Genomic DNA, 12,161 nt, shown 5'->3' with positions numbered 1-12,161 from the left:
CTCAAACGCTGGATACAGTTTTACAGTATTTAAGTAATATGACACCTTTTCTTTCCATCACTTTCATGAGGTTAAGTTTGTCTAAGTGTGAATGTTTGCTCCTGACGTAGTTCCACAAATCCCACCGTTCAGCCCTTATTACCAAAAAGTTCTTGAATTCGTTGTCTTTCCAAGTCGACATCTTCGTATCGCACCTCTTTTTCATCCTGAGATATTTATTCTTTCACTGTTACATCTGTTCACTCGCAAGATTTTACTAGGGCGCTTGCAGGAAAAGTTCTGGAAAAGGTTATCTAAACTCTTTCCTCTCTAAGTTTGCAAACTAAGCAATTCAAAAAAATAGTCAGATTTTCCTTTTTTTTACGATTTCGTCCTCCCAGATGAACTACAGCAGCAGTTCTGTTTTAGCGAGTGCCCTAAACGACACCGGTTAGCGTTCCAGTGACAGTGCCCTCTAGTGCTCAAAGTAATTATGACTAATTACATCACTTATTGAACATGAATTGTTATGGGAATATAGTAGACCAACAAACTCAATTTAGGCACAAGATCAGGATGGATAGATATAGGACAAAAAAGCTATTGGCTTTCCTTAGTCTCAGGCCTTATTTTCTATCGTCTAGGCTACTGCTGCCCACTTCAAAGCTCAGCTGGATCCAGCTCATTCCATCCACAGATAGGGTAGGCCACCATTTAATATGGATAATATGAATTACACACAAGTTCAGCGGTTTTTCTCCTGAACAAGCAGGCTGCTTCCCTTCCCCTCCAAAGGTATGCTCCTGCTGATGCCAAGAGCTTTATTCAGGAGCTTGTAATCCTGCTTCAATCAGCGCCTTTTCCTTCCCGTGTAAAGATAAGCACGGCATTTATGGCCCTCGCCGCACCCCGCACCCAGCTCTAATTAATATGCAGGAGATAAGTACTTGTCTGACAAAATGCATTTGTTTGACCTTCTAGGTTTCCACTAAACTGTTTGCGGCCGCTGCAAGTTCACCACAAGTTGAGAGTTCCCTGGAGTTTCTGTGGCGAGATGGGGCTTTTGTTTCTGTGAGAGATGTTTAATTTGGACAGCTTGCTCTCCCCCCCCCTCTCTCTTGCTCTCTCTCTCTTTTTCTCTCTCCCTCTCTTAAATTGTCTTCTGACTTTCATTCCGGCAGTCTCTGTTTCTTAATTGCCCCTAATGCTTAATTACAATTTCAAATGAACAATTCTGGAGGTCAGAGCGGGTTGTTAATTGAAGCATCAATCACAGTGGTGGGCCTTCAGAAACCATCTCAGTTTGATTGACAGGGCATTAACAGAGTATTGTAGTAAGCCTGGACATGACATTGTGAGGGCTCCATGGCTGTTACTACTGGTAGTGCTGCTGCTGCTACCGTCCTTCAGACCGTGAGGCTGTGAAGGAGAAACCACCACAGGGACAAACTGCTGGATCTGTGTCCTCCCGTTTCAGTGGACTGGTTGTGTACATGAATACATGGCCAAATAATAGTGGTCAATGTTTTCATAGCTTCAATTAGGTCCTACAAAGGCCCTTTCCTGTTTCAGCAGGATAGTGCACCTTTATTCATAAGCAGTTTTCAGACCAAGATGTCTGAATGTTTTGCAGAGTTTGCCATATGAAGAATGCAGCAGGACACTGTCCAGGTCAGATGCTTTCACAACAGCAGGAACATTTTTTAAACATTGAGGCGAGGGGGGGCATTTGGGTAAAGAATGCAGGAGGCAGGACATGACGTTTGAATTCCACTTTGGAAATCACATTGACGCTGGCCATCGCCACTGAGCTCTTGAATCTGGTTGCTCTCCCCAGTTGACATCATTGTCGGCGTCCTTTATGCTGAGTCAGAAAATATCATCAATGTCATGGTTTTCCATTGACCAGGGAAATGTTTGATTATAGTCACATTTGTGAAGGTGAAACACATGATTTTTTGTATTTTGCTTAAAAAGTAACTACAACAATAACTAATTGTTGCAGATATTTTTTTATGTTGATCAACTTTCTTAAACCTTTTTGGTTTTTTCATAATTTACTCGCACCGTTCATTATGTAATGAATGTATTTTTGTGTTTAATGTGAAAGGACTCAGTTGACCTGCACTGAACTTTCAACCTCAAACATTTCCCAAAATCTGTACGAATCAATCAGTGTAAATCCTGCAGCCAGGTCTCAACATCTTGTGTAAAGCTCTGTCAGAATATAGCAGCATATTAAAGCCAATGGTTTTAAACTGAGATGTTCAAAAATCACACACAGTGTAATATTGTACACACGTGTAGAGTTACTAGTTTAAAACAGAGTTAATAAAGTAAGATGTGAATTAAATACATAGATCCGTCATTCACCTGAGTCCCTCACTTGGATTCCATGTGCGCATGAAACAGCTGGTTAACCTCTGTTACACTCACTCTGCCACTTTTGATCGCCCACTTGTCCACCTTCCTCCAATTCAACCACCTCTGTCCCCACCACCCCCTTTATATCCTTCCCCTCCTGCTCCTCCTCCTCCTCCTCCAGAGGGGGGACACCCAGGTAATGATTAGGCTGGTTGTCCTTGAATGGACCCTGGTTGTTGGTTCAAACTCCTTCCTCTGCCTAATGGAACTGGGTTACCTCTCTCGCTTCCTTCTGTCTTCTATACTCCCCCAACTTCCTCCCTCTTCTCTCCCCCTTTGTTATCTAACTCTCCCCTTTATGTCTTTATATATTTCTCTCTCTCTGTCCTCTGTACCTCCTATCACCACCCCACCTCAGTTGGCTGCATTTAGCTTTTTTCCCCCTCTTCTCCCTCTTGCTCCTTTTTCCTGTTTTGTTTTTCTGTGTTTCTCCCTCCCTCCCTCCCTCCTACCTCCTCCCACTGTCCCCTTTCTTCCCCCCCCCCCCCCCCCCCCCACCTTCTCCTGCTGCTGTTCCTCTCCTCTGGGGCTCCATCCATCAGGTTGTCGGGGGCTGCTAGCGGCCGACTCCCAGCCACCATATTTCACCACCAGCCAGCCAAGCAGCTGACAGCACAGCCACCGCCAGGAAATTGCTTTGGCTGTGAGCGGAATTTCAAACACAGGCACACTGCGTCGCCCGGGCCGCCCAAGCACTGCTTCCCTCTCTCTCTCATTCTCTCTCTTTTTCTTTCTCTCTATCCTGTCAATCTCTCTGCACCTCTCTACACACATCTATATGTCTCTCTATCTATCTATCTCTCTCTCTCTCTCTCTTGCTCTCTTCTTCTTTTTCTCTCTCTGTTTGTTATTATGTACTTATTTCCTCCCTGTCTCTCTCTTTGCACCCCCATCACCCCCATCTTTATATGTTTTTTTCTGTTTGCTCTTCCCTGCCCCTCTGTCTATTGCTGCACACACACACACACACACACACACACACACACACACACACACACACACACACACACCACACACACACACACACACACACACACACACACATACCTACACACACCTTATGCATTGCTGTCTCTCTTTGTCTTTTGTCCGGCTTCCCTCTTGTCTCCCTCCCTCCCTCCTTCCCCGTCTTCTTACACTATCTCTCCTTTTCTACCCTCTCATTCTTTCTCTCCTCCCCCCTCTTTACGATCCACAGGGAACAAGGTGTGGTGCTGAATGTGGAATGAGCGGAAAGAGAGAGAGAGGGAGGGAGGGAGGGAGGGAATGAGATAAAGAGGAGAAAGAAGAGCGAGAGGATGAAACCAGGAGGAGAATGGAGTGATGAGATAGAGAAAGGAGGCTGAGAGGAGAAATATTCTAATACGTCTTATATTTTAATAGGTCTAATGGTTATAAATATAGCATTTAATGATTTAATTAGTCAAGTCAACTAGTCAAGATTCTTCTATTTTGTATTAATTTTGAATGTAGTTCATTAATTTTGTTTACAAGTGATAAATGAATATTAAATTAATCCATAGGCATCGACTCCATGAGTTTGTGCTGAACTGAACCTTGATATCCCAGGATGTGTTCCAAAGAGCTTCTTGTCATGTCACTGAATGCGTGGCTTTCTCATTCTTTAAGAGGCCACATAAATGTTTAATGGGATTGAGCTCAGGTGACTGTGGAGGCAAGTCCATAACAGTCCTATGTCTTCTTTAATCTCTTAGTAGTTCTTGTGGAGCTTTGAGGTGTGTTTGCCGTTGTTTTGAATCCTTCTGCACAAAGATACAAACCACAGGGTACAGCATGTCTCTGAGGAGTGGCGCGCTATTCCCTCCTCGTCAGGGTGTCGTCAATTTAGCAGAGGCGTCCCACTCCCATTTACACCTTGGATTCATCATTAAACTTGGATTCATCAGTAAATGGGACATTTTACTGGGATTCATCCACTGAGAAATGCTGGTGTTTCTCTGTCCTCCCTGAGCGTCTGGCCTTGTTTCCCCTCCTGAGAAGTGCTTGAGAAACTGCCACTTGTCCTCTGAGACCACCAATGCGACAGCCTTCTTTCTGACTGCAGTCTTGGGTTTTATATTTAGCAGATTGTGTATAATAAAGTTTTTTTTCTATCTCTCAGGGAAGTGATTCTGCTGTATTGATCTCCTGATGGTGGGGTCACTTTGGTTCTGCCTGATCATGATCTCAGTTTAGCAGAGTGTTTGTAGAGTTTTCATGCACTGCCCCCTCTTGGAAACCTTTAGTCCAGCCAGGATTTGATGCAGAGAAAGCTCCTCTTTGCTCCGAATAACAATTTGACTTCTGACACTTTCACTTAGTTCTGCCATTTTTCCCACTATCACAATGCTACTTAGTAAGTAATGATCTTATCTTGAATCTTATAACGCGTTGCAAGTTGAGTTATGTGCGTGAGCCTCAGATGAGTTGATAAAATCCAACTGATGAGGACGCCTGCTCAATGGAAGGAAGGAAATCTGACCTTTGATACAAAGGAGTTCAGTTTTTCATTGGCCCAAATTAACTTAATATGAACGTTGACCTAGAAATAGGACAGAATATTTTCCTCTTAATTCCAGATGATATAATTTACTTTAAAGGTTCTGAATCCTCATATTGTGTTATTATTTCCATTTGAATGCTTTATAGTGAGACAGTGTTGCCAACCGACAGTGCACTTAGTGAAATTAGGAACAAATTTGACTTACATATGTGAACACACTACACTTTTAAAAGCCATCAGAATAAGTCAGTTGTCTGTTAAAACAGTGGTTGGACTGAGTTTGTGAGCATTGCATATGTTTTTTGCATCTGCATTTCACATGGATCCTGGTTCACTCAGTGTCCCTAGCAATTTTGTTCATCTATTCAACAATGACAAATCTCTCAATCTAATTTATCATTTGTCCAATAATTTACTTTACGAGCAGTAAATTCAGATTCATCCGAAACTGTGCAACTCTATGATGTTCTCACATCTAGTGAGGGTTATAGTTAAAGGTCAGAGAATAAGTCAAGTCTGTGCAAGCTCCATTTTTGTATCACAAGATAAAGGCATATGGTGTGTGTGTGTGTGTGTGTGTGTGTGTGTGTGTGTGTGTGTGTGTGTGTGTGTGCGTGTGCGTGTGCTATGCGTGTGTGTGCGTGTGGCGTCTGTGCGTGTGTAGAGTGATAACACAGTCAAGCGAGTGAAACAGATCTTATCAAATCCATTTTACACAGTATACTGGAGAGAAAAGGCATTACACACTCAATATGAAGTCAATATTAACCTGATAAATAAGTATCGGGTATGTGATGAATCTCTGACATCCACATGAGTGTGTGTGTGTATTTGTGTGAGTGTGTGTGTCTACACAGCCTATTGTAGGTGTGCCCTTCAGGACGATTGTCTCATTGAAGTTTTCTGTGGGTGTGTGGCTGTCTTCAGATATGAGTGTATTCTCAGTTTGTAACACCTGGGTCTGGAGTCGTCTCCCGGGTGGAAGCTTCTCCTCAGCAGAGTGTCCCCAGAGCAAAGACAGGCCTTCCCCTCTCTCCCAGTGGATACTCTGTAGTGTGGACTGTTGCCGACACTGTCAGAAAAACATGACATCTTCCTCGCTAACCGGCTGTTTTTCACCTTCTCTCTCTGTTTCTCTGTCCTTCTGTTACCCTCCACTGTCCTCCCTCTTTTTCCCTCCACCAGAGGGTGAGTTTGGAGTTCTACATTGATGTCCATGCCCACTCCACCATGCTGAATGGCTTCATGTACGGCAACGTGTTCGAGGATGAGGAGCGTGTCCAGAGACAGGCAGTCTTCCCCAGACTGCTGTGCCAAAATGCACCAGACTTCTCTTTCGTAAGTCACATAAACAGACGCACACAAACACACCATGTTGAGGGGATGGCGCTCAGGAGCAGAATGTCACCGGCTTCAATCCTGAGGCTAAAATAAAACATGAAATAGCCATATCTCAGCAACTGCTGGTGAGGTGGGGTTCAGCCGGGCACTTACAAGAATTGCCAAGTGCTGCACTTAGTGGCACAAGAGTGAAGACCCTGGTTGCAGCGAGCACCTCCCTGGTGTAAATATATGTAAGTTCAAGCATCTGAGCCCGAGTGTTGATTGAGGAAAACACACAGAACACATGTTCTGTATGTATTCATTCGCGATTGTTATGAAGCCAGCAGAGTCATATTCATGAGTGAAAATTTGAACTCATCAACAAACCCACAAGAGGTGTTATATATATCTATAATCTAACCTAATTCTAACCCTTTAATCTATAATACTTATCTGTTGGGATAGATGTGCAGATTAAAGGAGCAGTGAGGGGAGTATTAAGAGGAGTTAATGTATCTTATTAAACAATTTGGGAAAGTTAGTAACTTATAACAGGACAAAGAATAAGAAGAATCGTAAAATACAGAATAAAAATGAAATAAAATATACTAAAATAGGAAATAATACTAATATTCTATATTTAAATTAAAAAAACTTTATTTCTATAGCATGCATCTAAACAAGGTTACTATACCTAACAAAAAACATTGAACAACACAGAACAAAATAAGTATAAGAAAGACAGCACAAAAGAAAATATTAAAAACAAGCAACATCCATTAGAACCAGTTAAAAATCTGGCTTTAAAAGGTTTTCCTATGAAAATATTTTTTGAGCAATGATTGTGTCCCTCGTCCCCCTTAGTTACCGGCTTTGTTTTAGCAAGTGGTGATTGGAAGATCTTAGTATACGACATGGTGCATTGGGAGTTGGTAGCTCTCTAATATTAATTGGGGCCAGACCCTGCCGAGCTTCAAAAGTTTAAAAACAATCCTTAATTTAACCTGCAGCCAATGAAAGTGTGAGCAGCAGCAGTTCTGCACGAGATGAAGCCGAGACACTGAGGATTGACTGGTACATGTAAATAGTGCAATGCAGTTTTCTGACAAAGGCGTGAATAATAATTTTCTAGGTCAGGAATAGACAGAGCTGATTGGATTTTGGTTAAATTTCTTTCACAAAAGTAACAAGATTTAATGAAGTTATTGACATAGGCTGTAAATTCTCACATTATGAGGCATATATGTTATGGATTTGACTTGTAGTTGCAGATTTAAACAGATGTTACAGATGCAGATCCACAGAGCGCAGACATATGAATGGACTGAATTTACACAGCGCTTTTCTCGCCTTAACAACCTCTCAAAGATCTTCACACTATGAGTCACATTCGTACAGCGCTGCTATATCCAGCACAGCACCAGTCAGGGACAATTTGGGGCTCGGCGTCTTCACTTCAACACACAGACTTGAGGAACGAACGAACGACCGACCTTCCAATTAGTGGAAGACCCGCTCTTCCTCCTGAGTCATGTCCGCCCCCTACTGTGCACTCACACTTTATGTATGTGCAGAACACAAATAGCGAACGTAGGTCATGAGGAAGCACAGGGAAAGTAGGTCAGGATATTCTATGTGAGCAATGCAGGTGTTCGGATGAAGCACCTCTTAGTTGGCTAAAACCCGGTGTAGTTGGACAGGAGGGACTTTGTAGAGAGTGAGGGTGGTGAGGAAAACCAAGGAGGAAATTAAAGCGCTAGAGATTAATGGAGGAGAGACACTTAACAGAGGAAACGTGTGGGAGGAAACATCCATCCACTGACTGCGATGCGCCTCGATCCGGCCACATGTGCATAACCCACTGTAATAACACCTTTTCACACAGGTGCATATCCACCAAGCGTTTTCCTCTCGGGCCTGTGTCACTTCCACTGACCTCATTTTGTCACTGATGGTGACATTTCCTAGCGGGAGCCCACTTACACACGTCATAAAGAGTAACCTTTATTGCCCATGACACCCAGCGGCCAGTGTGCCAACCTGGATACGGAGAGGAGCCCGACAGGTCGATGTTCGCCCCCCACATGTGTGTGGAAATGTCACTGACTGTCAGTGTCTCTACTGTATCTAGTGTCACGGCGAACAGGTCAAATCCCCCCCCCCCCCCCCCCCCCCCCCCCCCCCCCCCCCCCCCCCCCCCCCCTCTCTCTCTGTATCTGTATTACTTGTGTGACAGCTGGCCCAGGGGTCATCTCCCTCCCTGTGCATTGTCCCCCCCCCCCCCCCCCCCTGCCCATTCAGCACTACCTAAAGCCCAGTGCAGCCGCAGCAGCAGCAGCACAACACAATCAAGGCAAACTCCCACTGGTAGCTGCTAAGTCTGCATTTCAGCGAGGCAACTCTCACTGCAGCAGAGTGGAGTGACAGTGAACAGAAACTTTTTCCACACTCTTCCCAAGACAGCATCGTGTGTGTTTGTGTAGTGTACCGCTGACACACTCAAACCCAAAATAGACTAGCTTTTTCTCTTTTTTTCCCTCTCTGTTTAAGCCGTTTACAACCAAGCTCCGTAATGACATTGAACAAAGTGAGTCTGTTAGAATAAACTCTACCCTTCATTATTTCTCCTGGCTTCTCCAGAGGCCCACAAGTGCAAGTTACAGAGAAACAAATGGGTTTCCACTGATGAGACCTGTCAGACAACAACACTGACCGTAACTGCTTTGTTTCTTCATTCATCAGCCAGCAAACTCCTGTCAGTGCAGCAGCAGTGGACGGCCACGCATAAGTCAGATCAAATTTGGAGTCAAATATTTATGATGCAAATGTTTTTTGTGCAGATGTCAATGGATATATTATTCATATTGCAATAAGAGGTTTATTTTAATTTAGCTTGTCAAAGGCCAATTCACTTATTACATGATTGATTCAGGTTTCATACGACTGACTCAAGACCCTTCAGAATATACAGTATACACCATTAATAACAGTGGTAATAGTCATGACACTTAACTGGACTCACAATATTATTAGACTCTACCATCCTGCTTATGATTTGTCATCTATTTACACAGAAACACCTTTATGTTCATATCATGACACTTCGGTTCACCTATATCCTGTAACCTCTCATATTTGACCTTTGCCTTAAAACATCACAGAAATGTTTAGAAGTTGATTTATTTAGAGCTAATTCTCTGTGGGTTCACAAAATGACTCATTTCACATCACAGACAGTAAAGTCATTTGATTTATTGTTAATACTAAAAATGTAACCAATGACTGAGCAGCAAATTATTTCCTCCACATAAACAAAACTGTCATTTCCTTTTTGCCCATCAAATGAAGCCAAAATGTCTTGGATACGTGTGCCGCCATCTTACGTGTACCTTAACTTAGACTTTGACTTGTCCACTCCCCTAACATGGAGGCATGTCAATCAGTCACCAGGGAGCGATCAAGATGGTTTGGCTTTACTTTTGGGGAGCAGTCATCTCTTGCATATTTATAAACAGTCTGTAGTTTGGGCTAATGATCTCCATTGGGGAAGTTTTCCAGACTACAGTGTCCTGCTAACAGATGATTTACCACAGTGGATATTTTGCAGACACAAAGACTCCGGCCCAAGTCCTCTGACTGAAGTGTTATCTTTCTGCTACTTCACATTGATGTTGTTTTTCTATTGTATCCCCTTAGTCCAACACGTCCTTCAACCGAGATGTGGTGAAGGCCGGTACCGGTAGACGTTTCCTTGGCGGTCTCCTTGACGATACGTCCTACTGCTACACTCTGGAGGTGTCCTTCTACAGCTACATGCCCGCTGGCAGCAACGCGCCTGTGCCCTATACTGAGGAGACATGTATCCTTCAACATATGTGATCTATGTAGTGGTTATGGACACAGTTTTTGTCCCTGATTGGACAAGTAGACCCTGATTAACTGATCTTTAGTCGGAAAAGGTAGCCTATACACACACACACGCTCATTCACACACACACACACGCACTGTTCCTGCAGTGTATTTCTCCCATTGAAATCAAGCCAATTGATCTTGTAATCATTGGGCTCATTATTTGCATATCTGCATTCCTGGTTGTGAGTGTGTGTGCATGCGTTGTGGGTCAGGTCACGTGTTCCCACTAGAAAAGCATGTTGCTCTTTTGTTGCCTTGTGTTGCGACAGATGTGCAGTGACAGAATAAGGATGTGATCGCTGCGTCTATTGATTTCATTTACAAAGGAAAGAGGAGAAAGGGGCCTGTGGCGGCATATGTAGAGCTGTGTGTGTGCTGTTGAGGCTTTGATTGCAATAAACAATGGGACAATGGAACAAACGTGATTCCTGTCAGCTACGATCGTGCACACACGCACACACACTCACAGACATTCATCATGGGAACCAAGGTCACAGGTGCCTTAATGGATCCAGATGGGAGGAAGTTTTCCTTCAGCTGACCTTCTTAGGGCTGAAGAGCTCCTGAGAGCTGGCCGACGGCGGTCTGATCTGAGCGATAGAGAGACGGAGAAGAGGGGAAAAGAGAGATTTAAAGAGAGCGATAAGGACCCTACATATGGAAAGCATGTGCTCCCCCTACACACGCTCACACACAGGTGGAGGGAAAGTTGGACATAGACGCAGCCCTAGTGCCCTCTAGTGCCAGGAGCCAGCACAGTCTTAGGTGTAGTTATTTCAGATTCACTCCCACATGTGGGATTAGTGAAATTCTGGTCAGTTCACATCGCATTGATGGGAAATTAGTAGAAAATCGACATCATACCATTTTTGGGAACTTATATGTTTTTCTCAAAAGAGAATACAAAGAAAAGGATAAACCAGAACTAACTTTGATGAGGGATCTCTGTGTGTGTGTGTGTGTGTGTGTGTGTGTGTGTGTGTGTGTGTGTGCGTGCGTGCGTGCGTGCGTGTGTGTGTGTGCGTGTGTCTCACTTTAATGCTTCTCATAGAATCATCTCAGGTCTTTAAATTTCAGTCGTTATGCACAGATAGAAATACAGGCATGTACGTGCACACACATGTGACACCACGACACCCACGAACTTGCAGCTTGCCTTACGTTGAGGGGACAGGTGTCTGGCGGCTATGCAGAACAAACAAACAGCTGCACATAACCAATTCCACATGGTGTTTTCATTAAAGCAAGATAAGCAATGTGGAGCCTCCATGTGTTTGCAGAGGGGGTATTTCTTCCTAAGGTCAAATTTGGAGAGGACTCAGCTCTGGCGGGAGGACTTGCTTGATCTTTTTGTTTTTCAGAAGGTTGTGTGTGAGTGTGTGTTCGTACATGCATGTGTGTGTTTTTCCCTGCGAGATGGGGAGGGGTACGAGGAGGAGGGGCTCCACAGGGTGGGCAAGCTAGCACAGGGACCTGGTGTAGAGTGGAGATTGGGGTCAGGCAGGTTGAAGGAACCAACCATGTCGCTTTTTACGCCCCAGCAGTCAGCTCGATGGAGCGTGCAAATCATCAACAGAGACCTTTAGCATCTCAACGCCCCCTCCCTCCACCTTTCTCACCTGGCACGCACACACACACACACACACGCACGCACACACGCAGAGGCCCGCACAGTCCTCTAAACTAATACATGACAAATAAGTAATAACCTGGGCTCCTAACTCCCACCACTTCCGAACACGATGCCCTTCCCCTTTAATCTTTCCTGACTCTCCTCCTCCACTGCTGTGACTTGTAGCCACCAAAAATTGAAACCTTAACCTTTGTCACAGCTGAGACTTTTGTCACAGTTTGAAAGTGCTCTGGAAAAAGGTGAAATGCATTGTGTGTCTGTGTATGTGTGTTTGTTTTATGATCTCTTCTTTCCATCTCCTCTAATGTCCTCCTCTCTCCTCTACTCCGTCCTTTCCTCTCATCTCGTCACCCAGAACATAACAGCTCATTATATCATCTAGTCAA

At 44.0% G+C, this 12,161-nt stretch overlaps 1 protein-coding gene across 6 annotated transcripts in view; it reads left to right on the top strand.

Annotated features, from left to right (window-relative positions):
* Nucleotides 1–12,161, top strand: part of LOC117760482 (cytosolic carboxypeptidase 6-like) — a 266,877-nt gene that overhangs the window by 247,841 nt on the left and 6,875 nt on the right. For all 6 annotated transcript variants that reach the window (XM_034583548.1, XM_034583546.1, XM_034583542.1 and 3 more), the window contains 2 exons: nt 6,092–6,244; nt 9,926–10,088. In XM_034583548.1, coding sequence (XP_034439439.1) covers nt 6,092–6,244; nt 9,926–10,088 — 316 coding nt within the window. The remainder of the gene's footprint in view (nt 1–6,091; nt 6,245–9,925; nt 10,089–12,161) is intronic.

This window comes from Hippoglossus hippoglossus, chromosome 4 (genome assembly GCF_009819705.1).
Source record: "Hippoglossus hippoglossus isolate fHipHip1 chromosome 4, fHipHip1.pri, whole genome shotgun sequence".
Taxonomy (NCBI): Eukaryota; Metazoa; Chordata; class Actinopteri; order Pleuronectiformes; family Pleuronectidae; genus Hippoglossus; species Hippoglossus hippoglossus.
This window is presented reverse-complemented; position numbering and strand designations above follow the sequence as displayed.